The 25,643-nt window shown below is 52.8% G+C and overlaps 13 protein-coding genes across 13 annotated transcripts; 5 read left to right on the top strand and 8 right to left on the bottom strand.

Annotated features, from left to right (window-relative positions):
* Window positions 1–54: 54 nt before the first annotated feature.
* GLOTRDRAFT_68567 (uncharacterized protein) lies at window positions 55–1,704 on the bottom strand (the record flags this gene model as incomplete). Its single annotated transcript, XM_007862855.1, has 3 exons — window positions 947–1,704; window positions 678–894; window positions 55–629 (listed from the first exon to the last, which is right to left on the bottom strand). The coding sequence occupies exons 1-3, from the start codon at window positions 1,697–1,699 to the stop codon at window positions 55–57; spliced, it is 1,545 nt and encodes a 514-aa protein (XP_007861046.1). The 5' UTR covers window positions 1,700–1,704.
* Window positions 1,705–2,143: 439 nt separating this feature from the next.
* Window positions 2,144–4,351, bottom strand: GLOTRDRAFT_31887 (uncharacterized protein; the record flags this gene model as incomplete). Its single annotated transcript, XM_007862089.1, has 5 exons — window positions 2,144–2,372; window positions 2,415–3,624; window positions 3,675–3,960; window positions 4,013–4,220; window positions 4,278–4,351. The coding sequence occupies 5 exons, from the start codon at window positions 4,349–4,351 to the stop codon at window positions 2,144–2,146; spliced, it is 2,007 nt and encodes a 668-aa protein (XP_007860280.1).
* A 203-nt stretch (window positions 4,352–4,554) lies between these two features.
* GLOTRDRAFT_68563 (uncharacterized protein) lies at window positions 4,555–5,385 on the bottom strand (the record flags this gene model as incomplete). Its single annotated transcript, XM_007862854.1, has 4 exons — window positions 4,555–4,745; window positions 4,798–4,879; window positions 4,927–5,169; window positions 5,248–5,385. The coding sequence occupies 4 exons, from the start codon at window positions 5,383–5,385 to the stop codon at window positions 4,651–4,653; spliced, it is 558 nt and encodes a 185-aa protein (XP_007861045.1). The 3' UTR covers window positions 4,555–4,650.
* Window positions 5,386–5,475: 90 nt separating this feature from the next.
* GLOTRDRAFT_113265 (dihydrolipoamide acetyltransferase) lies at window positions 5,476–7,435 on the top strand. Its single transcript, XM_007862853.1, has 6 exons — window positions 5,476–5,603; window positions 5,657–5,799; window positions 5,855–5,917; window positions 5,971–6,653; window positions 6,704–6,866; window positions 6,922–7,435. The coding sequence occupies exons 1-6, from the start codon at window positions 5,570–5,572 to the stop codon at window positions 7,189–7,191; spliced, it is 1,356 nt and encodes a 451-aa protein (XP_007861044.1). The 5' UTR covers window positions 5,476–5,569; the 3' UTR covers window positions 7,192–7,435.
* Window positions 7,436–7,469: 34 nt separating this feature from the next.
* On the top strand, window positions 7,470–9,103 carry GLOTRDRAFT_135337 (peptidase M22, glycoprotease). The gene is made up of 8 exons (XM_007862852.1): window positions 7,470–7,599; window positions 7,648–7,902; window positions 7,961–8,062; window positions 8,115–8,334; window positions 8,387–8,649; window positions 8,703–8,778; window positions 8,831–8,929; window positions 8,981–9,103. Exons 1-8 carry the CDS (start codon window positions 7,557–7,559, stop codon window positions 9,018–9,020), a joined length of 1,098 nt encoding a protein of 365 aa, XP_007861043.1. The 5' UTR covers window positions 7,470–7,556; the 3' UTR covers window positions 9,021–9,103.
* Window positions 9,104–9,132: 29 nt separating this feature from the next.
* Window positions 9,133–10,239, bottom strand: GLOTRDRAFT_135336 (nucleotide-diphospho-sugar transferase; the record flags this gene model as incomplete). The annotated part of the gene is made up of 4 exons (XM_007862851.1): window positions 9,133–9,634; window positions 9,697–9,839; window positions 9,893–9,917; window positions 9,974–10,239. 4 exons carry the CDS (start codon window positions 10,237–10,239, stop codon window positions 9,133–9,135), a joined length of 936 nt encoding a protein of 311 aa, XP_007861042.1.
* Window positions 10,240–10,637: 398 nt separating this feature from the next.
* GLOTRDRAFT_32099 (uncharacterized protein) lies at window positions 10,638–11,129 on the bottom strand (the record flags this gene model as incomplete). Its single annotated transcript, XM_007862097.1, has 2 exons — window positions 10,638–11,015; window positions 11,085–11,129. Coding segments are annotated over 2 exons (423 nt in total), but the record flags the coding sequence as incomplete, so codon positions are not given.
* Window positions 11,130–11,355: 226 nt separating this feature from the next.
* On the bottom strand, window positions 11,356–12,580 carry GLOTRDRAFT_135335 (uncharacterized protein). Its single transcript, XM_007862850.1, has 5 exons — window positions 12,449–12,580; window positions 12,296–12,384; window positions 11,654–12,241; window positions 11,571–11,597; window positions 11,356–11,517 (listed from the first exon to the last, which is right to left on the bottom strand). Exons 1-5 carry the CDS (start codon window positions 12,543–12,545, stop codon window positions 11,467–11,469), a joined length of 852 nt encoding a protein of 283 aa, XP_007861041.1. The 5' UTR covers window positions 12,546–12,580; the 3' UTR covers window positions 11,356–11,466.
* A 179-nt stretch (window positions 12,581–12,759) lies between these two features.
* On the top strand, window positions 12,760–14,170 carry GLOTRDRAFT_30989 (uncharacterized protein; the record flags this gene model as incomplete). Its single annotated transcript, XM_007862036.1, has 6 exons — window positions 12,760–12,932; window positions 12,981–13,176; window positions 13,238–13,394; window positions 13,447–13,776; window positions 13,831–14,009; window positions 14,060–14,170. The coding sequence occupies 6 exons, from the start codon at window positions 12,760–12,762 to the stop codon at window positions 14,168–14,170; spliced, it is 1,146 nt and encodes a 381-aa protein (XP_007860227.1).
* Window positions 14,171–14,679: 509 nt separating this feature from the next.
* GLOTRDRAFT_32461 (uncharacterized protein) lies at window positions 14,680–14,934 on the bottom strand (the record flags this gene model as incomplete). Its single annotated transcript, XM_007862117.1, has 2 exons — window positions 14,680–14,774; window positions 14,847–14,934. The coding sequence occupies 2 exons, from the start codon at window positions 14,932–14,934 to the stop codon at window positions 14,680–14,682; spliced, it is 183 nt and encodes a 60-aa protein (XP_007860308.1).
* A 204-nt stretch (window positions 14,935–15,138) lies between these two features.
* Window positions 15,139–16,424, bottom strand: GLOTRDRAFT_53092 (peroxisomal biogenesis factor 11). Its single transcript, XM_007862193.1, has 7 exons — window positions 16,292–16,424; window positions 16,112–16,232; window positions 15,902–16,050; window positions 15,718–15,834; window positions 15,555–15,658; window positions 15,386–15,496; window positions 15,139–15,334 (listed from the first exon to the last, which is right to left on the bottom strand). The coding sequence occupies exons 1-7, from the start codon at window positions 16,376–16,378 to the stop codon at window positions 15,277–15,279; spliced, it is 747 nt and encodes a 248-aa protein (XP_007860384.1). The 5' UTR covers window positions 16,379–16,424; the 3' UTR covers window positions 15,139–15,276.
* A 343-nt stretch (window positions 16,425–16,767) lies between these two features.
* On the top strand, window positions 16,768–19,150 carry GLOTRDRAFT_68544 (fumarate hydratase). Its single transcript, XM_007862849.1, has 13 exons — window positions 16,768–16,867; window positions 16,931–16,996; window positions 17,047–17,132; window positions 17,185–17,341; window positions 17,391–17,477; window positions 17,534–17,637; window positions 17,700–17,841; window positions 17,899–18,030; window positions 18,084–18,173; window positions 18,224–18,502; window positions 18,554–18,617; window positions 18,669–18,791; window positions 18,844–19,150. The coding sequence occupies exons 1-13, from the start codon at window positions 16,841–16,843 to the stop codon at window positions 18,981–18,983; spliced, it is 1,497 nt and encodes a 498-aa protein (XP_007861040.1). The 5' UTR covers window positions 16,768–16,840; the 3' UTR covers window positions 18,984–19,150.
* Window positions 19,151–19,868: 718 nt separating this feature from the next.
* GLOTRDRAFT_68543 (uncharacterized protein) lies at window positions 19,869–25,615 on the top strand. The gene is made up of 17 exons (XM_007862848.1): window positions 19,869–19,994; window positions 20,049–20,176; window positions 20,227–20,463; window positions 20,520–21,416; window positions 21,468–21,807; window positions 21,863–21,961; window positions 22,014–22,217; window positions 22,270–22,451; window positions 22,506–22,760; window positions 22,812–22,980; window positions 23,036–23,244; window positions 23,301–23,462; window positions 23,520–23,805; window positions 23,854–24,016; window positions 24,083–24,682; window positions 24,731–24,962; window positions 25,016–25,615. The coding sequence occupies exons 3-17, from the start codon at window positions 20,293–20,295 to the stop codon at window positions 25,421–25,423; spliced, it is 4,377 nt and encodes a 1,458-aa protein (XP_007861039.1). The 5' UTR covers window positions 19,869–19,994; window positions 20,049–20,176; window positions 20,227–20,292; the 3' UTR covers window positions 25,424–25,615.
* The last annotated feature ends 28 nt before the right edge of the window (window positions 25,616–25,643 follow it).

The following is a 25,643-nucleotide window of genomic DNA, read 5'->3' as shown; positions in this document are numbered from 1 at the left end:
CGTATTCCCTGTAATATGCACCAGCCTATTATGTCGTATATGTGAATACCACGATCATCTCCTAGTCACTGGACTAGGCGTAGGTGTCCATCGCACTCTATTTAGATCAGTCTCCCGCTTCCCATTCCCCTCCCACCCCGCTGTCCGACCCATAGCTTCTGCTCTTCTCACAGCAGCGGTACCCATGGTAGTCTTGTCCAGCAGCCGTCGAGCTGCTGGTGTGAGGTTATCCGTTGCGTCGATCTTCCGAGGTGTCCAAGACGGTGGAGGCATAGAGCCCTTCCTTCCTCTGATCCCAGGTGTAATTGGGCCGGGGGTCCGGGTCACAGCGGACGCGCGTGATCCCGAGCCGCTAAGCAAGCCTGCTTTAGCCTTCAGACTCTTTGCAGCATTCGCGGAAAGTTTATGAGAGAGTGCTTCACGACTGGTGGGGGCAGGGATATGAAATGGTGTTTTCGGTGGTGGCATAGTGGCAGCGTCGTCCTCAGGGTCCAGTACTCTCGGCGTGGCTGTTATAGTACCCCACGTCATAAGCTGCTTAACAGCTGCGGGTCCAAGCTGTGATGGTGTGGGAGATGGAACTGCAGGGACGAGGGAGAAGTTGTTGATAGTAGGAGACTTCGGACGATCTGATATATGTGAGTGCATGGACACCTACGCAACCGTAACGAACGTACAGGGTGTGCCAGCTATGGCCGCGTCAATCCTACTGCGCGTCGGGCTTGGAGGTTCAGACTGGCTTTCCCGGTGGCTTGCCTCCTGTTCAGGGAGTCGAGTACTGTTGTACTTGATGACCTTAGGTACCACGGGTTCACTATCCTGTTTGGATGACGAGCCCGCTGCATCGTAAGGAGTGACATCGGCGTCTGGAGGAAACATTAGCGCGTTCCTCGCCTGTCGAAGGATAAGTGTGCGGGTACGTCAAGACATTGCGACATGCACTTACCTTGAAATGCCAGCCATCCACTCCAGCAGGACGCTTGTCCTTCTTCGGTGCCATAACGTCAGTCTCATCGTGCCCCTGGTCGTGCAGAGCCACCTCCTTCCCTTTACTTGAGTCAGAGGGATCCGACTTCTTATTCTCTTCGTCGGGCGTGCGTCCATCGGTGATTAATCCTGCCGGCGTTGGGTTCTCGATGAGAAACTTCTCCCTAACTCCTGGCCCCGGAGCGGCCTCAATGAGACTCCTCTTCCTGTCCTCAAGAAGCCTCTCCTTCTGCGCTTCGACCTTCTTCTGTGCCTCCCATGCCCAGCTCCACTTCTCTCTCCTCTTCCGATTCTCGTCGTCTAATATCTCCGTAAAGCTTGAGTTGTCTTCGGAGGTGTACCTAGCCTGGAAGGCATCTAGGTTCATATCTGTATCATACCGAGCTCGTTTGGCAGGTGCTTCACTCCGAGGGGTGCGCAGAGGTGTCTCGGACGGACCGAGACCATACGGCGTCTGCGACGGAGTTTGCCAGGTCCGCCCGCTTCGTGTCGCGGGAGTAGAAAGTTGTTCGAGGCGGCGGACGCTTGCATGAATAAGTTGCGGGTCCTCGGAGCGCAGAGCATCCAAGTAGTCATTGGTCGCGTCAAGGTGTACAAGGGAAGGGAAGAAGTCACGAGCTATGATGTGAGACAATGCAGCAGTGTATTCGTCCTCGTCAAGGACCGCTTGACGATTGAGCGACCGAGGAAGAGGGGAGGTAGGCGGAGACATGGTGGTAGGTTTGTGGCAAGTCGAGGCCACCGCCACAATGCATGACGCGGGTTACTCATGAGCGCATTAAGTACTACCATTGCCAAGCAGCTCTCATATACAAGACACAACTGGCACTACTATCTCTTCATCACCGTCATCTCCTAACTACTAGGTATATCATCATATCGTCATGGTTTATAGGGCATAAGGAATGGCGGGAGGAATGTACGGATTATACGTATTGCACCGGTAGGGGAAGGAATGTGGGTTTTGGGTTTTGCGTTGTGAAGGGGGGTAAATGATTAAAAGCACAGTGGTGGAATATAAGAACAACCCTTGCCGTATGAGGGTGAAATAATAAGAATTCCCATAAGTCAATGAAGAGAAGACAATACAGCAGACGCGAAAGCATGCAACATGACGCGATCAGGTGAGAGAATACGGCTGAACCGTCGATCAAAATCAAGCAGCACTGCGACCATACACAGTGCTACCAGATCTACCTCGAGTTCTGTCACCAGAAGACGGGTCATCGGAAAGATCACCCCCGCCACTTCTCCTACCCCCGGAAGGCCGTCCGATTCTGCTCTGCGACAGCAACGAGGAACTCATTGCAAACTTGGATGGTGGCCGCAGAGTCACGTTTGACTGGCTTTGGGGGAATCGTGGTAATTCTTTCTCGGTGTTGGGGCTTCCATGCCCATGATTATCGCTCGACGTTCTGGCAGAGGACGAAGACGCCTCACTCTCCGGTCTGGGCGGCGCTGGCATGGTGTATGGTCTCTCGCGGAAACTGAAGCCACCCTTGACCGGGCTGTGACCCAATGATGAACGTTTAGGCTGTGAAGGTGGTTTTGCCCCAGGCCCTACGGATTTCTTCAAATTCGAAGTTGAATGAATGCTGCTTGTAGGCAGGGGCAGGAACGTCGGCGTGCAAGGTCGGGAGGACAGGGGAGTATGGATGGAGCTGGCAGTAGTAGCCGTACTGGCACTCGTTCTCCCGTCCGATAGCCGGGACTGCGGGCGCCTTATTCCGGTAGTACTCTTCGACAGGGCATACTGGCTCCTTCTGCTTGTATTCGTGAACGACTCAGTCTCATCTAGGCTCGACTTCGGAGAACGGAAAGCACTGGGTGCTAAGGGTCGGAGGGGGCTTGATGATCTTCGGCGCTCCTTATCCTTCTCCTTCACGGGAGTAGGCGAATCCTCCATAATGAGGACCCAGCCTGTAGAGTCTGCTGGGGATACCACTCGCTTCGTTTCGCTCTTCTGGCTGTCGTAGCTCTCAGCACTCCTTCTTGAAGTCTCTGATCGCAGGGTCGAAGAACTAGTGGATGGGACAGGCGACGACGTGCTTGCTATAGGGCTAGACGTCGATTCTGCCACAGGATTTTTGCCTGTCACGCTGCCCATCCGCAAGCGAGGCACGCGGGTATGGATCTTCTGTTCCAAATTCTTCACCCGTGCACGCATCTCCGACACCATTTGGACACCTTTACTCCTAGAGGCAGTTCCGGTAGTGGTAGTAATACTTGTTGTGCTCGTTGATGAAGTACGGGTGGCCAGTCCTGGTCTGGACGTCGGAGTCTTAGGAGTACCACGAGTATATAATGTTGGCAAGGTGGTTGAGCGCGCGAAAGGAGATGAGCTTGAGCCAGGGGGCCTGATGGAACGAGTTGGGTTGAACGGCGACCGCTGCGCCGTCTGCTTAGGCGTATCCGGTTCAGCTGGCGGAGAAGGTGGTGCAACTGGCGGTGCTGCTGAAGGCTCTAGACATGGGGGCGAGAGATCGGAAAGCTGTAGATCAGCCGGAGGCGCTGTGCTAAGAAGATTCTCATCTGAAGCTGGCGCAGACGATGGCGGGGTAGACAGCTCTGTCACTACCTGTCGTGCTTGTACCGCAGCCAGCTGGTCCTTTATGACGGATATTTCTTCATTAGCATCTGAGAAACGTGTCAGTATGTTCCTGCGGCCGGGGATAATGAGAGCCCACCTCTCAGCTCGTCTCTTAGACGCTGACACTCCTCTTCCAAGTGAGCCTTGTCCAGCAGCTCATGTTCTAAAAGAATCTTCTCCTCCAATACTCGGGAATATTTCGACTCGATGTCAGCCAGGCTAGAAGAGATGGCCCTCTCATTCCGCTCCAGATCATCATTACCCATCTCTAGCTCCCGCAATTGCACTTTAACGTGCTGATGCTCCTGTCTCAGCGTGTCCAGCTCGCGCTGCAGAGAAGTGGTGGTTGTATTATGGGTAGTTTGAAGGGACATAAACTTATTCTGGAGAAACAGTCAGCACAGATGTTCCGCGGAGTGGCTGGCATGAGCTAACCTTCCATTCGTCTCTCTCGGACTCGGCTCTGGCGGCCTTCACCTTCAGCTCCTGCTGGGCCTTCTCTGTTCTCTCCAATTCTCTTTCCAACTCCTCTTCCAGTTCCTTGCTGGAGTTCTGGAAGTCTTCGAGTTCGGCGCGAGTTTCTGCCAGCATATCGGCCACCTCGTTGTACTTCGCCCTCCAGTCCGTCGGTACGGTAGAGAAACTGCAACGCATGAGGTTTCAATGTCTGTAACTCCCGAACATGCAACGCTACGCATACTTGATCTGATTATCATCGTGCCCCATGATCCTATCCCGCCTGAGAGGATCAGTCGCAGAGAGAACAGCGGTCATAATCCAGTGTCAAACCAGAGGGTATACGACACCCAAACCAGAGCCTGGTTGCGAGAGAGACCACCCCCACGGCCGGGGATGTTGAACTTGAAGGAGATGCTGCTTCCGTGTGATTCGACGAATGTAGGCCGACACGCGACGGTGGCGCAGCTGTTTGGCCCGCGCGTTCTCACCTTGCTCGTTATATGCGCCTGTCCTGACGGGGCACAATGGAAACGAGCTCTGCCTCATTGTCATCTTATTACAGTATAGTATTCTCTATTCGACTATCCTACGTGTATTGCTAAGGGGTGGGGCAGCTACAGTCCCTCAGGTTTAGCGCATTTTCGTTTCTCGAGTCTCCCAGTCATTGGGCAGCGCATTTCTTGCCATGATACGGGCTCCATGGTAGCACCTGGGAGATAGGTGTGAAATGTAGTTCGCTCTCACAGAATTGGACGACTCACCCGCTTCGCTCGTTGCAAATATCACTCCAAGATCGTTACGGGCAGTGGTGATATAATAACTCCTAGCATCACCGAGAGATATCTGCAATAACGTCGGTCAAACCGTCACAGCAGCTGCAAGACACGTACCACCAGGCCTTTGACGACATCCCCGCCTCTGAAGCAATCACCTATCTTGACCTTGTCCTTCTCTGTGGACCGAACGTCTTGCGCACGAATGACGCCAGTAAACTCTTCACCGAGGGGCAAAGGAACCCCGTCGACGACTGTAATCGCGACCATAGCTTGTACGGGTGTGAGCCGAGTGACAGAACCAAGCACTATCGAGTTAGGCACTGGGGCTCGCGGCGTTATTCGCGATATAGTCAGAGTCTAAATAACATAGAGAGCCCAAACAAGTCCCATATCATTTCAAGCCGATGTAAGCGAACATAGAAGAGAAAGACCGACAGATCCTTCCTGGCGGGGGACACCGAGGAGACTGGCTCTGACTTGGCCGTCCCTGCTGTAGACACCGGTGCCCAGCTGCGGGGCGGGACCCCTGGGCAGCTGGATGGGCTGTCCTGGGAGAACGAGGTCGGCTGCCATTCCGAACGTACACGGTGTTGAGGGTGGGGACGCGGGTCGGACGCGGGACGGCCGTAACGATACCTCGGAGAGACGTGGGCGGGAATTTGCCGCTGTTTGTCATCTCGGACATAGTCGTGTCACTCCTTCCCAAGTAAAAGTTGGCTTGCTGGCTGCACACACGCTCGCTGCTCTCTCGGTCAACATGTCGTCCTCTCTGGCTCGTATTCTGTCGCGGCGTACGTATCGTTGGCGGCGGCGTCAAGCCTCGGCACTGACCTGTTCGACTTAGGTATACACGTCTCCGCTCGGAGGAATGCGCTCTCCAAGTTCGCAATGCCTGCTATGAGTCCGACGATGACTGAGGGCGGCATTGCGTCTTGGAAAAAGAAGGAGGGAGAGTCTTTTGCGGCAGGCGACGTCCTTCTCGAGATTGTGCGCCTAAAGTATATTCCGCCCGTCGCGTCTACTTAACCCGCGTCTGGCACAGGAAACCGATAAAGCCACAATTGATGTCGAGGCGCAGGACGATGGTATCGTCGCCAAAATCATCGTTAGTGTCACCTCTTCTTGCTCAGTAGCAGTCCTGACACAGTTCATTTATAGGCCCAGGATGGGGCCAAAAACATCGCCGTCGGTACCCCGATCGCAATTGTTGCTGAAGAAGGCGATGACTTGTCTGGTGCGGAGGCGCTGGCTGCAGAGGCCGCTTCAGCTCCTTCTTCACAGCCCAAGAAGGAAGAGGCCGCCCCCCCTCCGCCGCCGAAGCAGGAGGAGTCGAATCCGGCACCACCGAAGGAATCCCCTCCCGCTGAGACCAAGTCCGAACTTCCTGCCGGTGACCGGATATTCGCGTCCCCAATCGCGAAGAAGATTGCTCTCGAACGTGGGGTTCCCTTATCCAAGGTCAAGGGTTCTGGTCCTAACGGCAGGATTCTCCGCGAGGATGTTGAGAAATACCAGCCGAGCGCAGGTGCAGCTGCCACTACTGCAACTCCTCAACCTTCCGCTGCTCTGCCGGAGTACACGGACGTTCCCATCAGCAGCATGCGTCGTACTATAGGGACCCGTCTGACCCAGTCGAAGCAAGAACTCCCTCACTACTACCTCACGGTCGACATCAACATGGACAAGGTCTTGAAGTTACGGGAAGTATTTAACAAGACTTTGTCTGAGAAGGACAAGGCCGCGAAGTTGAGCGTCAACGACTTCATCCTCAAGGCCGTGGCTTGTGCATTGTCCGATGTCCCGGAGGCTAACTCGGCCTGGTTGGGAGAGGTCATCCGACAGTAAGAAGACTTACATTGCAGTGCAATATGACGCTCACAAGTGGTTGCAGGTACAAGAAGGCTGACATTTCCGTGGCCGTAGCTACGCCAACTGGATTGATCACGCCTATAATCAAGGACGTCGGTTCGAAAGGTCTGGCTACTATCTCGTCGGAGGCGAAGTCTTTGGCGAAGAAGGCCCGTGATGGCAAGTTGCAACCTCAAGAGTATCAGGTACAGCAGGACGTATTCCATCACGCGTGGGTTATACTGACCAGTCTCCTTGCAGGGCGGCACCTTCACGGTATCCAACTTGGGAATGTACGACATCAGCCATTTCACGGCTATCATCAACCCTCCCCAGTCGTGCATCCTTGCGATTGGCTCGACTTCCCCGACTCTGGTGCCCGCACCTGAGGAGGAGCGCGGTTTCAAGACTGTCAACATCATGAAGGTGACATTGAGCTCGGATCACCGGACGGTGGATGGGGCTGTGGGCGCGCGCTGGTTGTCCGCCTTTAAGGGTTACCTCGAGAACCCGCTCACGTTCATGCTTTGAGCGGGTTTTGACCATGTTTTGAAAAGTTTTTGTTAGGTTATATGTATGGTCATAGACGTAATTCGCCGTATATCTTTTGCATTTATGCGCAGCTTCGTGGTATTTAGTTGAGGAGGATACATTCGGAGGCCAGATACATATCGCTGCGAATGAGATGGACAATGCGTTTGTGCACCACTCCATCGTAGATTTAGAGTTCGTCCATGTCAATTGCATGTCAGATAATTCTAAAAGATATGCCGACTGCTGTCGATCACTGGCATCCGCAACATCCGCACTTCGACGCGAGTCATGTCAATGGCACTTGCCTCAGTGACTTGCACTCTCACCTTTCACGCAGAGCTTAGCAGATTCGTTCTTCCAACATGCCTGGACGACTTCGTAAAGTCTCGCCGCTGAAGAAGCCCGGTAGGATTGCATGACTTAGGTGTATAATTCAGCTCATCTTGTGATTAGATCGGGCGTACTATGCATTGGGTCTTGAAGGATCTGCCAATAAACTGGGTGCTGGTGTAATAAAACACGATGCGGACGGCTCGTCTGTTGTGCTATCCAATATACGCCATACACATATGACACCCCCGGGGGAGGGGTTCCTTCCGAGGGAGACAGCCCAGCACCATCGACAATGGGCACTGACAGTGATCGAAGATGCGGTCAAGCAGGCCGGTATCTCTATGCATGACATAGATTGCATATGTTATACCAAAGGTAAAGCTATTTCAGAATGTACGCCCGCCGTGTCAGCTTACAGTGGGGTCTGGTGCAGGTCCTGGGATGGGAGCTCCCCTAGTCTCCGTCGCTCTCGTCGCCCGCACGCTTTCCCTACTATATGACAAGCCTTTAGTGGGGGTAAACCACTGCGTAGGCCGTGAGCAGCCAGACTTGTTCCGAGGACCATGTCTTCTAATATTCATGCACAGATATTGAAATGGGGCGGGTCGTCACCGGTGCACAGAATCCCGTCGTCCTCTATGTCTCCGGCGGCAACTCGCAAGTGATCGCGTATTCTAAGCAGCGATATCGCATATTCGGAGAGACACTGGATATCGCGGTGGGGAACTGTCTAGACCGATTCGCAAGGGTCATCAACTTGAGCAATGACCCCTTTCCTGGGTATAACATCGAACAAGAAGCAAAGAAGTCTGTATGATACGGGGACTCCTCCATACAGGCTCTGCTGACAGAATGACAGGGGGAAACGCCTCCTACCGCTGCCATACACTACGAAAGGAATGGACGTGAGCCTCTCAGGGATCTTGACTGCAGCAGAGGCGTATACACAAGACAAGCGATACCGCCCGGACGCTCAGAGTACTCTCGATGAAGATATCATCACTCCCGCCGACCTCTGCTTCTCGTTGCAAGAAACAGTTTTTGCTATGCTTGTAGAAATAACTGAACGTGCCATGGCGCACATCGGTAGCAGGGAGGTTCTAATTGTAGGCGGTGTCGGTAGTAAGTCCGCTTCACTTTCACCCGTTGTTTCGCTACGTCTAACAGCTGGGAAGGCAATGAACGCTTGCAGCAGATGATGGGCATAATGGCATCTGAGCGAGGGGGCAAGGTGTTCGCTACGGATGAACGGTGGGTACGATCAGTACTTTGCGCAGACTGGTATTGAGCAACACACGCTCAGGTTCTGCATTGACAATGGTATCATGATCGCGCAGGCTGGCCTTTTGAGTTTCAGGATGGGACTTACGACGCCCATTTCAAAGAGTACTTGCACACAACGGTTAGTCCGGGCCTTTCCTTAGATACTTATTTCATGCTCATCAATCATTAGGTTCCGGACTGACGAGGTATACGTTGCCTGGCGAGCATAAGATGAACAGAATTTCGTATTATTATCTAAGATGTATTATTATCCTGTATCGTGTATGCAATGTTAACCCATACTATACGATCGCATACTTGAATGGCACTACTTAAATGGCATTATGCCCGTGCGACCTGCGCAGAAACGAGCTGCCAACCTGCGGGGTCTGACTTCTGCATGTCACGCGCAACCTCGTCAAACATATCCCACCACCATTTATGCATGTCCTCGTACTGTTCATCAGCACCTTCGGCACCTATCCGACGATGCCATGGCTTGTCGTGGAGGATGTAATGGAGACACCGTATTTCTTCGTCACGCCACAAGGGCTTGTGGATAATTCTCAATGTCTTCAGTGCATTGTAGCACCAAGGAAGCGGCTTCCACCGGCCTTTGAAGAATTCCGATAGCAAGTCTTGGTCAGGGAAAGAGAATGTCGCGACCAAGGGGGAAGTGTGCAGGAAATTGGTAATATCCCTCATGACTTCTTCGGACGGCGAGAGAACAACTGTACCAGAATTAAGCAGGCGGTAAGGTCGAGGACTAGAGTCTGTGATTGGCGTTGGATTCGTCAAAGCTGATGGATGGCTCAAGGGAGTATAAGCGCAGTTCTCAGGTATCCTTAACGGGATATCAATATCAGACATTATAGGATGCTAAGAGGTCGACGAAGAGGTACTGACCAATCCGAGGGGTAGTGCTTCAGCTTGCGGGGGTTGCATGCGCAAGCGTGTGCAGCAGCGATCCAGCCCCTGGGCAGGTCTAACGTCATGAGTTCATCCATGTTCCTCCGGACGATCATGTCCGAGTCCATCAGGACGACGCGCTGCAGCGGCCAGGTAAGACGAGTCTGCCCGGAGTACGCGGTCGGCTCCATACCTCGTATTCGATCAGGCTGAAGGCTCTGGAGTACCGACATCAGTCAGACATACGCAGTCATGCGCGTGGCGTCCTGCTCACCGGAGCTTGGTCCACGTATCGTCGAACCTGGCATCGTGAGCGGCCAGCTTATGACTGCCTGCCCTCGGACTGAGCCGTTCGACCTCACGCATAGCAATTCCCCGCCTGGCAAGGACGTTCCGGGCCTCCTCAGGGAGGGTCGGGGTGACCATGACCACCAGCGGGTAGCGCGACCCAACCGACTTGAGGCAATGGTCGACCACGAGAATGCCAGGCAGGTACTCGGTTTTCGTCACGAGCGAGACATACGCGGCTCTGGGGAACATTGCGATGAGCAGACGTGCGACAGCGGGATGGCGTGCTGACTGGGCCCGATGAGACCGGCAGGGGATGTTTTGCTAGCGGCCAATAGTCCTGTGCCCGACCGCCTCCTCCGATATAAGTGCGCATATCTCGGCAGTTGCAGACGCCGTGAAAGTAGCATGGCTGACGATTTGCCAAAAGAGAAGGTAGAACAAGACAGACATCGTAATCCACCTCGCGAGAACAACCCTGATACCTCGCGAAGCACGTTACTTTCCAAGCAAATGTTATGCCCATATCCAGAGACTACAGCCCGGAAGAGCTCGCACCGTTGCGAACGTGGCGAATAAGTTATTTCTGCTCAACTCAGATTGGCACAATCGATGTAGCGGTATGCGGCATAACTCTCAAGGATGCGCCACTATCTGTCTTCCTCGGAAGCGGAGAATACATGCTGGCGACGCACGAGATACGCTGCGGGCGAGAACTTCATACCATAGCATGAATCATATAACAAGCCTGAGTGATACAAATGCAGAGACAACAGCAGGAATGATGTAGGGAACAGCGAGATAACCAGACTAGCGCAGACGGCTGTAGTCGGAACGTATGTGAGTATCACGACTTCCCAAGATAGGCGGGAGACGTACCGGGCTTCACGCTCACTCTCCAGGAGAGCCAAGATATCCTCCTCCCGCACCGGGCCCTTGACGTTACGGATGATCGTCCGGCTCGTGTCGTCCATGAATTCTACCCGGACCTGGGTGACACCACCTCGAGAACCTGTCCGGCCGAGGACCTAAGCAAAGCAAGGAGAAATGGGTCGAGGTGAGAGCATATCTTCGAATGACGGTCAGCCAAAGCAAACCTTGATGACTTTTGCGAGCTTGACGGGGGCTTTTGATGAATCCTGCGATAACTGTCAGCCTCCAGTCTGCAAGCATGCATAGAGGAGAGAACTCACCATTGCTGAAGGTGTGTAGAGGCCCGGGACGTCGGTGGGGGTGTCTTTTGGCTCGTGTGGATTGGTAGGAAAAATAAGGTTCAGGCAGTAGCACTCTCGAGACTCCGCTCGGACATTGCCGAAGAGGTCCGCCTTACGATTCTGCTGACAACCGCTGTCTGACACATCGAGGAATCCACTCATGGTTTCATTGTAACATTTCTGGACCAGCTGGCTATTGGGCTCAGCAGATATCGCACTATGTACAATAGTTACAACGTATTAGACCATGCCCACACCAGTCATCTCAATCTTCCGTCCAGGCTGGTCGGAAACAAAACAGCTTGTGCGTTTTCCACTTGTGTAAGGCTTTAGTCAATGTGAGGGTCGAACATATTGAACTGTACGTACGTGCTGTCGTTGATGCTCCGGAGAACACTTCGCAGGAAGTCTCAGTCATGCGACGCTACGCAGGTGATGTTACACAGACTTACATATCGAGCTGTCTTGCATCCTGAACACTGCTGGAGTGTGTCCGTACCCGGAACGTATGGGACAGTGCAGCCAGGTTTGTTGCACGCCATCAGTACACGCTCCATATGCTCCTTGACCTTCCGCCCTTCACGAACCCAGCTGACTTGACGTTTGAGCAGACCAATAGCTCGGGGAAGGGGCGCCATGTTCGGGAGATGAGCGTATGCGATTTGCCATGCGCTTATCTTGTCGATGAGGACATCCGTAAGCTCGCGGGGCAAGACCGTGTCCGAGTCCTCGTATACCAGCATGGTCGAGAGATGCTGACATGCGTCGAACACCATGTCACTATCTTCTACCCTCGACCAGGTTGCTTTCGCAAGGCGCTGAGCATAGTGCAAGGTCATATCTTTTGCGGCGGGATGACGGGACGCAAGGAAGACTTGGAAGTACACGTTGTCCGAGATGTGAGGAAGTAACAAGGAATAGACAGACCCTGGGTCTTCGGACGCGCGCCATCGCTCCAGCAGCTTGAGCAGCCAGATTGCTGTAAATCGGCTCAGTATGACATCTTGTTGTTCCTGCGGTTCCATCCTGAGGCGGACCAACTGGAGGCTGCAAGTTTGGTACCTGGATAAGGACGACTGCGTGTTCCGACGTACCAGCCTTCCATACACGTACTGGACGCGTTCCTCCTCGGTCATGTTGGCCTGAAATTCCCGTATATGGGCGAAAGAGCTTTCCTTGAGGCCTGTAATGCAGCCGAGGTTAGAAGGCTTGAGTGGAGGGAAAGCGTCTGTGCTACTGGTATGCACCAAGGGCTACGGCGAAATCATCGGACATGGGTAGGGGTCCTGCAACGGATTCGTCAACAGGCGGACGAGTAGGAAGCGACCTAATATTGACGGGCATGCTAGAGGTCTCAGAAGACGAGCGTAGAGTCGAAGTACTGGCTGGCGAGTGGGTGGCAAAGGTTCGCAAAGCCTGCTTCGATCGTTGCCTGCTTGATTAGGAAGCAAGCACAGCCACTTCGGTTCTCGGCGCCACCGATGTCTTTCTCAGCCCAGCGGCCTTCCGACTCACCTCCACCGCCGTCTCCCTCCCGGCCCTGCCCTGCTCGACCTTCATGAGTGTACTCCGGCAGTCCTCGCGGAAGCTCCTGAATGTCGGGCGAAGCTCGCGCTCGCTCGCGACGTCTTCTTCGTCCACGTTCAGTCAACAGTTAGCTGATGGTCCGTCCTTGGATGATTTCATTGCTGGAGATGCACCGGAACGAGTCGTGCTGGGCAACACCAAGCAGTAGGTCTTTTAGCCTAACCGGGGAAGCTTGTTTTTAATACCGCACAGGCCGAGACTTCCTGCTCATCTGAAAACCAAGATCCCGACAGGCGCATCGTATAACAAGATAAAGAGTGACCTCCGCGGTCTTGGCCTCCACACGGTCTGCGAGGAAGCGCGATGTCCGAATATTGGGGATTGCTGGGGCGGCAGTAAGGGTGCGACCCACGAGGAGAACAAGAGAGCAGCGACTGCCACGATTATGGTCAGTACCTTGCGTCACCGAGTCACTTGTCCTGTAGATGCTGACGCCCGTGCGCTGCCAGTTAATGGGGGATACATGCACACGTGGCTGTAGGTTCTGCGCTGTCAAGACTTCACGCACACCTCCACCCTTGGACCCTCACGAGCCGGAGCACACTGCAGAAGCCATCAGCCGGTGGGGGTTGGGCTATATCGTGCTCACCACGGTCGACCGAGACGGTGCGCGCATTCTGTGCATGAGACGAGAAGGACTATCCTGACCTCCTGCTAGATCTCGCGGATAGCGGTGCCCACCATCTCGCCGAGACGGTTCGCAAGATTAAGCAGAAGGCCCCTCAAACCCTAGTTGAAGTACTCACCGGGGACTTTGGCGGATCCCTGCCTCATGTGGGACTGGTGGCAAAGTCCGGGCTGGACGTTTTTGCGCATAACTTAGAGACTGTCGAGGCACTCACGCCGTTCGTACGCGATCGGCGGGCCAGCTTCCGCCGGACTCTCCAGGTTCTCGAGCACGCGAAGAAAGAGGGTGTACGTGTGACGAAGACGAGCATCATGCTCGGGCTGGGTGAGACTGAAGACCAGCTCATGGATGCCCTGCGAGGTTTGTGCTTCCCTTGTTTTTTGGGACTCGAGGACTCACAGATAGCTCTCTCAGAGTTGCGCAAGATTGACGTGGACGTAGTTACTTTCGGCCAGTACATGCGGCCCACGAAGCGGCATATGAAGGTCGAGCGCTACGTGGAACCAGCCGAGTTTGACAGATGGAAGCAGGTCGCTGAAGACTTGGGCTTCTTGTATGTCGCCAGCGGCCCATTGGTGCGAAGCAGCTATAAGGTTCGTGGTCCTCGAGTGCCTTTTACCACTATGCTCATTGCCATTGACAGGCTGGAGAGTACTTCATCGAGAACGTGCTCCGAGGGAAGGGGAACAAGAAGAAGGTGCAGCAAGTTTCGGCCCTGGATGCATTATCGACAGAGGCCTCGTCTGCAGCATAAGCTAGCCAATATATAACATTTGTCCTAGGGTATTGTCTAGGTCTTTAATTCTGTGCTGTGCTATCTGCGGTCATTATGTATCTACACTACCTCCCGTCCCTTTTCAACAACGGATCCTTCATGAGCGTGTTTATGCCAGAAGTGACATATTTTGACGTGGGGGCACAGCTCATGGGATATGGAAAGGGGGATATGGGCCCGACAGCATCAGTAGCCTGAGATGAATTGCTTTCGCCCCGCTAAAGACTGAACTACGTCGTCCTGCAGTTTGCCAGACGACGGGAAAGGTAGACAGAGATCGATAGTCGACTGCTTCGTCATTTGTTCAAAAGGATCGCTAGACACGGGCCTACAGGACAATTGGGGTCGTGTCATGAGTGTTGCTGGTTTCTGAGTCGAAGATATTCTCTCCGGATGACATCCATGCCTTCCTGACTGGTACTATTCCAGCAGCAAATATCCCTGTTAGTGAGGACATACAGATACCCCAGGGGGACGTATGTCTGCACTCACAATTGTCCCATACAGGACTGCAACTCCGAATACTTGCTCTTACATGCCCAAGCTACCGAGATAGTACGGCCAGTTGCGCAGTCAGCAAACTCTATAGTCATACCATCACATCAGGCGAGTTTGGATAGGTGAATAGAGGTTGTGGTGCATGAGAAGAGCGGACCTCGGACGATGGGATCACATTCTTTCAGAGCTCTGGCTTTGGCAGCCTTCATCAGAGTTTCCTCCTCGCGATGTGACAGCGCGTTCATCAAGAATTCGAGTGTTTGATCCTGGCGGTATGGCCGCGAATGATTTGACGGAGAACGCGAAGCGGAAAGCAGGAACTTACCTTGCAATCGCCACAGCTGCTTCATGCCGCCGGCATACTGTACCAGGTCAATGCCACAATCGTGGACATTGTCACTTGCCGCCTGGTCCATGCACATAGTATCGGTAGCAGGCAACGTGGATGTAATCGTAAAGCACAAGCCATTATCCATTAAGACCAGTTAGCGAGGTCAAGGACTCCTATAACTTATCCGAGATGGTACATTCGAAATGTATATAAAACTGCAAGGAATAGCGGGAGCAGGAAATATAGAAGAGGGCGTTCACTTGTTTCCAGCAATGTGCCATTGCTGACGGAGGGCCATGACGGAAGTGATGAAGCTGACAAAGATTCAGTATCACGCAGCGGGATATTCCCAACACCGAACTCACCCAAAGATACCAAGCACGCCGTCGTTGAGATTGACTAAGCCGAGGTTCGCGGCGGGTATCCAGACATCGAGAATGTCGATTATGAACTGGTGACGCGTTACTGACCGAGCCCTGTGAACACATCGTAAGTAGGCCGATAGAACGTGTATGAGTAGTGGGAAACGCTTACATGTCGAGAGTACGCTGCCTCATCTCACGGTCCGCTTCTGCTCCGACGTCCTTTTCGCCCGACCTCGATCGGAGTTTCTTCGCTTCGTTCGCTAGACGGCCAGCCTGCGGAACAAGTCGACCAAGTGAGAAGTGATACATAGTACACCTAGAAAGAAATTTACCTTGAGAAGACCGTGGGTGATGCTCAAGAGAATGCCTGCCAGCCAGAAGCGGTTGGAGGTCTTATTGACCTTCTGAGCGGTGTCGGGCTTCAAATTGATGAATTTGACTGCGTTGGCCTGTTAGACGGGCCATCATGGGCGTCATAACCGTCTTCCGCGTGAGAGATGTAAAGCCTCCACATACCCAAACGACGGTGTCGTACGTGAGATAACCGAAGTAAGCCAGCTGTCGGCCGATGGTAGTTATCTGCTCCCCGGTCTCTGCCGCAGAGTAGGCCTGTACCGCCCGGAGAGCCGCTTGAAGATGCTCCATGGGCTTGCCTAAGCGCAATACTGTGGGGAACCCGCCTTTACTTCAGCACATCTCGAGAATGCACTATGATTCGTGACTTACGCTTGCGTGCCAACGCTAAATGGGATTTCAGGGCATTCCATCTCGCTGCCTGATCCTTGTGTCCTCTCGCTAGCAGAAACCATGCCAGAAACCTGGAGAAGTATTGGACGGCCCTGTACAACTGTGTGAAGCAGTCAGACCCATCTCAATCCGAATCTGTTATACGTGCACGCGACCTACTTTGTCTCGGCCGATAGTAGTACTTCCGAGCTTGATACTTTGGGAGACCGTAGGGTGTAGGATCAGCTGAGACGATATGCTGGCCATTGTAGGTAGAGAAATGAGTGACAGGAGGAGGACAAGGAGAGCGCTTGCAGCGCGCCAGGATATAGCACAGGTGATCATGACATATGAAATCACGTGGAATTCACCGCAATTGCAGTCGGAATCCGAAGAGGACGTCCGAGATGCATTTGATTTCCGCTTGTTGTGACCATTTCATTGGCGGTAACTCCTGAGGAAGAGGCATAATGATATGTGGACCGGTTCTTCAGCTTCATTGTTCGCATCTTCCTGCATGTCTAGCTGGCAGCGACGACCCAGAATATTCCGGTCAGTGATGCGTCGAAGAGCGTGGTAACAGGTTCTAAGACGATGACGGAGAAAGTCGGGCTTGGGTTGCTTAAAGTGTCGGAGGACGCCGTACACCGTACTCTCTCTTCTCCGCCGTGCTAGACACCCTATACGCAGCAGCCCATCCAGCGGTTTCTACTCTTCGCGCTTCAAGGTATGGCTGGTATCCGCCTTTCACGCAGAGTATGTCTCGTCGTTCTATCTTATGACACGCACGTCATGTGATTCCTATACCTGGGTCTGCAGCTGCATCTGGCCCATCCCCGGTCGGCCCTGTACCCCCGACTGTTCTCTTCCTCCGCCTTCAGAATGGTCAGAATTATCTTCCAGTGGACGGTGCATGATTTGACGAGTGTCCATAGTCGAGCCAGTCATACCGCGTAGAGCGCGACACCTTCGGTGAATTGCAGGTCCCGGCGGATCGGTATTGGGGTGCACAGACTCAGCGGTGCGTTGCGTATCTGGGACTCGTTATCAGACACCTTATATCTCCGTCCCAGCTCTCTCCAGAACTTTGACATTGGTGGGCCAACTGAAAGACTCCCCCCTCCCCTGATCAAGGCGTTTGGTGTGCTGAAGAAAGCCGCGTCCGTGGTGAATGTGAGCTATGGCATGGACCCCAAGATCGGACAGGCAATTCAGCAAGCAGCCGATGAAGTAAGTGACGATCGAACCGCGACTTTGCAGGAACTCAACGCCCTCGTAGGTGATCTCCGGCAAGCTGCTTGACCACTTCCCCTTGGTGGTATTCCAGACCGGAAGTGGAACACAGAGTAACATGAATGTTAACGAGGTATGAAGTTTATCCACGTTCCCCTCGTATCGTCGAAGACTCCATCTCGTCCACAGGTTATCTCCAACAGGGCGATCGAAATTCTCGGCGGAGAACTTGGCTCTAAGAAGCCCGTTCATCCCAACGACCACGTCAACATGAGCCAAAGCAGTAACGACACGTGAGTTCATGGTCATTTACGCTATTGGGAGCATCCATGAACTGTATAGGCGTTCTGCATAGATTCCCCACCGCTATGCATGTTGCTGCTGTAGTGGAGATCACCAATAGCTTGATTCCAGCTCTTACTGAATTGCGTGATGCTCTGGCAGAGAAGGCTCAGGCATTTGACAAAATCATCAAAATCGGCCGAACACATCTTCAGGTCAGTCAGTCAAACCGCTTCTGTGAGATGACACATCTGATTTCTATTCTGATCTAGGATGCTACTCCCCTGACCCTTGGCCAGGAGTTCAGCGGATATGTGCAGCAAGTGTCGAACGGAATTGAACGGGTGAAAGGTGTCCTTCCGCGCCTCAGCCTCCTTGCTCAAGGAGGCACCGCTGTCGGCACGGTACGAACCCATGTCTACGGCAAGGAAATAAACTCACTATATATCCATTGTAGGGGCTGAACACCAAGAAGGGCTTTGACGTGAAGGTCGCTGCCGAGATCTCGAAGATCACTGGCATCGAATTCAAGACCGCTCCAAACAAGGTGATTCCATTGGGTCATTGTTCAATTGCACTACTGAACACTGTTCTTAGTTCGAAGCACTTGCTTCACATGACGCTCTTGTAGAGGCACATGGTGCTTTGAATGTTGTCGCGGTTTCATTGATGAAGATAGCCAACGATATCCGGTTCCTTGGATCTGGGCCTCGATGCGGTCTCGGGGAGCTGGCTCTGCCTGAAAATGAGCCCGGTAGCAGTATCATGCCCGGAAAAGTGAACCCCACTCAATGTGAGGCAATGACAATGGTCGCTGCCCAAGTAATGGGCAACCAGGTTGCTGTCTCAGTCGGTGGTTCCAACGGTCACTTCGAGGTGCGCTTTTCTGGGTATGGTTACTGAGCTTCCATTTATACCTGGCTGTAGTTGAACGTGTTCAAACCCGTAATCGCAAAGAACGTTCTCCAAAGCATCCGATTATTATCCGACGGTAGGCGACCTTCCAGTGGTTGGTATAATGAGAGATTTACATTCCTACTAGCATCTCGTTCGTTCACCAAGAACTGCGTCGTGGGTATTCAGGCGAACGAGAAACGCATTGGACAATTAGTGAACGAGTCGCTAATGCTGGCCACGATCCTCAACAAGACACTTGGCTATGACAGTGCGTTCTCGCTCCTTCCTTTTTTGGAGTCAATGCTGAAGTTCGTTCGCAGACGTCGCCAAGTGCGCTAAGAAGGCGCACAAAGAAGGCACCACGTTGAAGGAGGCTACCGTCTCTTTAGGATTCCTAACACCGGAGGAGTTCGACGAGAAAGTTCGTCCCGAGCTCATGTTGCACCCCGATGAGGAGTAAGCGGTCCTGCCAGTGGTTGTGTTTCTGTCGAGCACAGAGGAGCGCGAGGATAGCTAGAAACTGCTGTACATGGGTTAATACAGATATACGATACCTTAGCGAAGTAACAATGTCACGGCGTCAGCAATCATGCAAGGTGCAGGCTCGAAATGAGCTAAAGCGTACGCAATATATCACGCACACAAGATCAGAAGAGGATCCTATTGCAGGCACACCCCTGAGCTAGATAGGGCTGAACGACAGCGTCTCTAGATCTAGGATGAAGTACGGGTCATGTTTCGAGGTCCTGGCCTAAATGAAAGCCCGAATTTGTGCGATGTGTGTTTGCTACGCTCTCGCGTGCGGAGGAGTGCTCCTTCGAGAAGGATGAGCAAATTACCATATATGGAGCGACAGCTCAGGCTTGAGTTGACAGAAGGTCAATGGTATCACAACAGTTTACAAATATAATGAGACGCGCGACGCCGATTCCCCGTTCGAGTCCGGCTGTTCCTCATCAGTTTTCACCCAGGCTTGCTGTGCTCGTCGTCGTTGGCGACATTGGCCCACCCTCCGTCAACAACCGCCAGAACGCTGTTTGCGGGAGGTAGAGAATAGGAAGCGGTCGCACTACTGTCCGTCATAGCTTCGCGGGTGCTGGTTCGACCTGTTGTAATCCCACGGAAGGCTGTCGCTGTCAGTCTCGCTGGACGACAGTCCCGTATACTTGACCAAGTCTCTTTGGATACCCCCAGTGCACCATGTCACTCAGGTCAATCCTGAATGACGACCCGATGCCGCCTGTGACACCGTCTTCGCAGGCAGCGGGTCCCTCTATTCCGTCCAATGATGCAGGGCTTGTCGATGAGTCGCGTTCCTCCACCTCCCAATCGAATGGCGACCGTACCCCGACGCCGCGGCGTCCAATCTCAGGCGAACGTGAAACCCCTCGGGCAGCAAGAGGAGCCTATCAGCAGGGCACTTATGTTGATCCAGTCGCACACAGTGCTTATGATGGACAGTGGCTGCTTGGTGAGCCCTATTATGTGCTCTATCCTCTTGTTCACGATGCTCATCCTGGCGCAGGCCCAGACGGAGTTGCTCTGGAGGACCCTAACTCCGGTTTTGACAGTGAACACACAGAACCCTCAGGCCGGAGGAAACGGAGAAACGCCGACGATGATGCAGACTACCAGCCTCCTGGGCAGAAACGCGTACGTGCTATAGATTGTTATTGGTTCTCACATTTTGATACTGTCATCAGAATGGCACGCGTCGATATTCCTCTCGAAGTAAACATGCCCGGGCTTCCTCGCCGCCGGTCCATGTGATGGAACCTACAGTGGTAGAGTTCCATCAGCCTACGGAGGATGAGTTACGCTTAGCGTCCTCAGACCTCGAAGATTGCGAGGAGGTCTGGATAGCCGAGTACAGCGATTACATCTTGGAAACTCAAAAGAGGCAAAGACAAGTAGAGGTATTTTTTGATGCTAGTTGCCTTGTCAGTCAATTTTGCACCATGCAATCTCTATTCTGACCTTTGCCCTGATCCATCAGGAACGGAATTCCAACGTCGCACGGTCATTGTCACACCACTACGCGGCTCGTGTGGCTAGTATACCCCCGCCGCCGCCGCCACCACCGCCGCCGATGATGCAGGACATGAACCGCGTACCAAATGTCAACCCGGTTTCACCTCCGTCTGCTTCCACTGATGATCCAGACATATCGCCAGAGCCCGCAGAACTTGGACAGTCTTTCGAAGCAGAGCGTGGGGCGGAGGATGCTGCCACAGCATTAGAGGAATCTGTCCTCGGCCATCCGAAGGCTACTCCAGGATCTAGGAAGGGTAAAAATAAACTGGGAACGAAACGCCCAGCTGCGCTGCCCGAGTCAGATTCTGGTAGTGAGCTTGATGTGCCTCTTTCGAATAGGTTTGACAAAATCGGCCCTGCCGCAAAGAAGCGCAAGGTGGATAAGAACGCAGATGGCTTGGTAGATGAATCGGAGAGGTTCATTACGAACGACAATCCGCTCGAGTTCCCCAAGCATGCCCTTGGCTCATCTATCTCAGCATCGTCCACGAAAGCGAAGGGTAAAGGGAAGCCCGCCGGACCAGGTGAGATGGGTGGGGATGGGGTCAAGCCTTATCGTAAGAAACCCGGGCCAAAGCGTAAGCTCGATGCGCTTCCACCGCATACTCAAGAGCTTCTTGGAGTCGGCTCTGGTTCGGTATCTGCTTCTCGCGACGGAACCCCCTCGGTTTCTGCGTCACGGCCAGCCTCTCCAGCGCCGACTAATACTTCATCGGTCGTGTATGAATTGGACGAGCTCATACCACCTCTGAAGAAAGCCAAAAAGGTCGATGATTCGATCATGGCCAAACGGGTCAGGGTATTGGAAGAGGCGCAGAAGAAGGTATGGACGAACATCGCCAAACGAGAGGTGGCAAAGGTAATTGAAACATAAATTCGTGTTAGAATGCCAAACCTCAACTTATCACAGGTCTACAAATACCATGCTATGGGGTATCAAGCCAGACAAGCGCAGTTGAAACGTCTTGCCCTCCTCTCATCTATGCAAGCTCGAAGACCATTTACTCGGACTGCTAAAGCAAATAAGGATATCCAGGCTAAAAGTAAGAGGCTAATGCGTGAGATGCTCGTATTTTGGAAGAAGAACGAGAAAGAGGAGCGGGATGTCCGCAAGCGGGAACAGAAGGAAGCTCATGACCGCGCCCGGGTCGAGGAGGAACGCCGTGAGGCTGCTCGACAGGCGAGGAAATTAGAGTTCTTGATTAGTCAAACGGAGCTGTACAGTCATTTCGTTGGGAGCAAACTGAAGAGTCAGTCATTAGGCCATTCTTTTTGTCTTTTGCTGACAGGGCGATGCATGTATAGCTGCTGAGGTCGAGGGCGACTCTGCTGATGCGCAAGCACCTGCCGGTGCTGAGCTAGTCGAAAACGATAGTACCTTACAGGATATCGACTTCGACGATGGTAAGATATATGTGTTGCCCCCCAATCCGGGTACTATAACCGTCCATCACAGACGATCAGACAAACCTCCGCCGACATGCGGCGCGTAACGCTCAGGATGCCATAACTCTAGCCAAACTGAGGGCAAAAGAGTTTGACCGACAAGCTGCGCTGGAGCGCAAGACCAACGAAGCACTGCAGCTTGCGAAATCGGAAGGACGAAGTCGAGAGGAGTCAGTGGATGGTGTGGCCACACCTTCTGCACCACTCGTAGACCGTGAGTCCATCGTCAATACCTCATGAATACCTCTAACACTAGATCGGATCAGTCGACTCGGATGAGCTTAATTTCCAGAATCCTACTTCCTTGTCTGGGCCGCTGACCATCAAGCAGCCGAGAATGCTTACAGCGCAGCTCAAGGAATACCAGCTGAAAGGCCTTAACTGGTTGGCAACCTTATACGACCAAGGTATCAACGGCATCTTAGCCGATGAAATGGGTCTAGGGAAAGTGAGGTCTTCTGTCTGCACTATCGCACCAAGCTAATTCTCGCTCTCTGCGAAGACCGTCCAATCTATTTCTCTGCTGGCCTACCTTGCAGAAGTGCATGATATCTGGGGACCTTTTTTGGTTGTTGCTCCTGCCTCTACCCTACACAACTGGCAGCAAGAAATCACCCGATTCGTCCCACCTCTGAAGGCGTTGCCTTACTGGGGCAATGTGAAGGACCGGGCGACCCTGCGAAAATTCTGGAGTAAAAAGGAAATCAGCTATAATCAGGATGCTCCGTTCCATGTCCTCATCACGAGTTACCAGCTGGTATTGGTGCATCGCTCCTGCCTTACTACATGAGCTGACTTAGTACTTCAGGTGACTCAAGATCAACAGTACTTCCAGCGGGTAAAATGGCAGTACATGGTCTTGGATGAAGCGCAGAACATCAAGAACTCGTCTAGTGTCCGGTGGAAGACACTTCTTGGATTTAACTGTCGAAATCGGTTGCTTCTTACTGGAACGCCGATCCAGAACAACATGCAAGGTACGTCCCCGAGCAATTCGTCCAGGGCACATGATGTGCTCACTGCTTGGCTTAGAACTGTGGGCTCTGCTGCATTTCATCATGCCCAGTCTGTTCGATTCTCACGACGAATTCAATGAATGGTTTTCAAAGGATATCGAGAATGCCGCTGAGAACAAAGGTAGCAAACTAAACGAGCATCAACTTCGCCGGCTGCACATGATACTGAAGCCGTTCATGCTGCGACGTGTGAAGCGTCACGTCCAGAATGAGCTAAGCGACAAGGTGGGTGGACGGTGCATTTGTCGGGGTGCCCTAAACTAAACATGCTTCCATCCTAGATAGAGAAAGATATCTATGTAGACCTCAGTGCCAGGCAACGAGCGTTGTACCGAGCCTTGCTAGCCAATGTCTCTGTTGCCGAATTGCTCGAGAAAGCTGCCAATATCGGAGACGCCGAGTCAGCACGGACGCTAATGAATTTGGTCATGCAATTCCGCAAAGTTAGTCCTGACGATGTTCGACCAGTCCGATTCTTTACTTATTACAAGAATGTCTAGGTTTGCAATCACCCCGAGCTCTTCGAGCGTGCAGATGTCGTCGCCCCGTTCTCGTTCTCAGTGTTTGGGCAGTCCGGACCATTGAATAGAGAAGGAGACTTCCTTTTCTTGCCATATTCATCACGGAATCCCATCGAATACACAATCCCCGAATTATTCTACCGTGAAGGCGGTCTTTTGGATATACCGCAAGAAGAGTCGATTTCTCGGCAACCCACTGACTGTATATCCCATCTCATGAATATATGGAGCACCGACTGGATCCAGAAGTCCATGTATGACGACGGTATGCCGAGCTGCTCCCTGATGTCCCTTTTACTCACATGGGATTCAGTCAGCGACTCCTTTGCATTTCTTCGACTTTTGCACATGTCCCCGGGCGAAGCGCACGAAGTGCACCTATCGCCGTTGCTGACGCGGCGCTTGCGAGCCGCCCAGGAAGAACGCTCAGTATTAGCCGAAGATACCTGCGTCCTGTACGTCGAATGTCCACCAGAGTTCTATGCTCCGGCTCTATATTCATGATTGCCCAGTGATCCAGATTTCGTGGCGCACTCTGCAAGTCCCCCCTTCCGCATCCACAGGGCGTTACCAACAATTGCCTCGGTAATTGCACCTGGATTACCCGCCTTGCCCTCCATATCGAAGACCGCTTGGCAAGGCTCCTGTCTGTCGCGACAAGGCTTCAAGTTCTTCGTCCCACCTGCGGTGGCTCCTTCGATAACCATGTATTGTGCGGACAGAACGTTCTTAAACCGCCAAGAACAGTTCTTGGACGGGCCGCTTGAATCCCTTGCTCTTTACGGCCTCCCAGCGTATCTGAGAGATTCCGAAGATGCATACTCCGGTTACCAGTCCAGGCTACCAGGTTTATCGCCTCTTGGCTTGTTTGGAAGCTCTCCTCCAGATCAACTCCCTGCGTCGACTATGCAAGTTCCAGACGCGAAGAGATTGATATACGACTCTGCCAAGCTGGCTCGCTTAGACGCCCTCCTTCAAGAGCTGAAGTCGGAAGGCCACCGCGTCCTGATATATTTCCAGATGACGCGTATGATGGATCTCATGGAAGAATATCTTATATACCGGCAATACAAGTATCTCCGTTTGGACGGTTCTTCCAAGCTAGAAGACAGGCGAGATATGGTCATAGACTGGCAAACGAAGTGAGCCATTGTTCTCCTTAATGTTATATCATATGCTGACCTGTCCAGGCCGGAGATTTTCGTCTTCCTACTCAGTACTCGGGCGGGAGGTCTGGGTATCAACCTCACTGCTGCAGATACGGTCATATTCTATGATCATGACTGGAATCCTTCCAATGACGCTCAGGCAATGGACAGAGCTCATAGACTGGGACAGACACGACAAGTCACTGTTTATCGTCTCATTACTAAGGGCACGATCGACGAGAGAATAGTGCAGTTGGCACGAGTAAAGAAAGACGTAAGTTTGTCTTTGTGGCTATGCGTGAACAAGGACTCGACGTTCTTCAATAGGTACAAGACATAGTCGTCGGCAACAAGAGTTTCACGGACGTTGCGAAACCGAACGAGATCGTGTCGTTACTCTTACCTGATGACCAACTTGCAAATCTCAACGCGACTTCTGTGATGTCTTCACAAGGAACTGGCACTCGAACGATAACCTCCATTAATGGCTCAGAAGATCCGGCCAGGGATCTATGGAATGAAGAGGGTGATGAATTCTTTGGGCATGCAGGTCCAGCACAAAACAATGGACCTGAATCCGTTGTAGAGGACGTTGGACCGCAAGCTGCGAGTACACGCGGGAAGAAGAGGAAGAACGGCGTGTCGGGCTCTGGTCGCGGTCGAAGAGGTGGCTCGCGGGGCACCGGTGCAGGTAGAAGGAAAGCCTCTGTCGCGAACGGGAGAGATGCGGCCTGAATAAACGAAGGTCAGCGAGCTTGAGCACTGTCGCTCTTCACATATGTTACTTGCATTCTGGACTTGCTATCGTTCTTGTATTGCTTTGACTCTTACACTGCATATTGTAGACCTACGCATTATTATTGTATGTACTATCGAATCGCACTGGCATGTACTGCTCTTCAAGATCAAATCCCGTCTGGAGTTCTCTGCACAGCCACGTCAGGTACTACGTTCG

This window comes from Gloeophyllum trabeum, assembly GCF_000344685.1.
Source record: "Gloeophyllum trabeum ATCC 11539 unplaced genomic scaffold GLOTRscaffold_00001, whole genome shotgun sequence".
Lineage (NCBI taxonomy): Eukaryota > Fungi > Basidiomycota > Agaricomycetes > Gloeophyllales > Gloeophyllaceae > Gloeophyllum > Gloeophyllum trabeum.
The sequence above is the reverse complement of the archived record's forward strand: the minus strand, read 5'-3'. Positions and strand labels throughout refer to the sequence as shown.

Coding starts and splice junctions, on each gene's coding strand:
- GLOTRDRAFT_113265 (XM_007862853.1), top strand. CDS start 5,570: ATGTCGTCCTCTCTGGCTCGTATTCTGTCGCGGC. Junction 5,604..5,656: donor GGCTCGTATTCTGTCGCGGC/GTACGTATCGTT, acceptor TGTTCGACTTAG/GTATACACGTCTCCGCTCGG. Junction 6,654..6,703: donor TTGGGAGAGGTCATCCGACA/GTAAGAAGACTT, acceptor AAGTGGTTGCAG/GTACAAGAAGGCTGACATTT.
- GLOTRDRAFT_135337 (XM_007862852.1), top strand. CDS start 7,557: ATGCCTGGACGACTTCGTAAAGTCTCGCCGCTGAAGAAGCCCG. Junction 8,063..8,114: donor GGTAAACCACTGCGTAGGCC/GTGAGCAGCCAG, acceptor ATTCATGCACAG/ATATTGAAATGGGGCGGGTC. Junction 8,650..8,702: donor AATTGTAGGCGGTGTCGGTA/GTAAGTCCGCTT, acceptor ACAGCTGGGAAG/GCAATGAACGCTTGCAGCAG.
- GLOTRDRAFT_135335 (XM_007862850.1), bottom strand. CDS start 12,545: ATGCCCGTCAATATTAGGTCGCTTCCTACTCGTCCGCCTGTTGACGAA. Junction 12,242..12,295: donor AGTACGTGTATGGAAGGCTG/GTACGTCGGAAC, acceptor TGCAGCCTCCAG/TTGGTCCGCCTCAGGATGGA. Junction 11,598..11,653: donor GATGCAAGACAGCTCGATAT/GTAAGTCTGTGT, acceptor CTTCCTGCGAAG/TGTTCTCCGGAGCATCAACG.
- GLOTRDRAFT_53092 (XM_007862193.1), bottom strand. CDS start 16,378: ATGGCCAGCATATCGTCTCAGCTGATCCTACACCCTACGGTCTCCCAA. Junction 16,233..16,291: donor CTACTATCGGCCGAGACAAA/GTAGGTCGCGTG, acceptor TGCTTCACACAG/TTGTACAGGGCCGTCCAATA. Junction 15,835..15,901: donor CGTACGACACCGTCGTTTGG/GTATGTGGAGGC, acceptor CCCGTCTAACAG/GCCAACGCAGTCAAATTCAT.
- GLOTRDRAFT_68544 (XM_007862849.1), top strand. CDS start 16,841: ATGGCTGGTATCCGCCTTTCACGCAGA. Junction 17,342..17,390: donor TTCAGCAAGCAGCCGATGAA/GTAAGTGACGAT, acceptor ACGCCCTCGTAG/GTGATCTCCGGCAAGCTGCT. Junction 18,174..18,223: donor TCAAGACCGCTCCAAACAAG/GTGATTCCATTG, acceptor CACTGTTCTTAG/TTCGAAGCACTTGCTTCACA.
- GLOTRDRAFT_68543 (XM_007862848.1), top strand. CDS start 20,293: ATGGAACCTACAGTGGTAGAGTTCCATCAGCCTACGGAGGATGAGTTA. Junction 22,761..22,811: donor TCATCACGAGTTACCAGCTG/GTATTGGTGCAT, acceptor TTAGTACTTCAG/GTGACTCAAGATCAACAGTA. Junction 23,245..23,300: donor AGAATGAGCTAAGCGACAAG/GTGGGTGGACGG, acceptor CTTCCATCCTAG/ATAGAGAAAGATATCTATGT.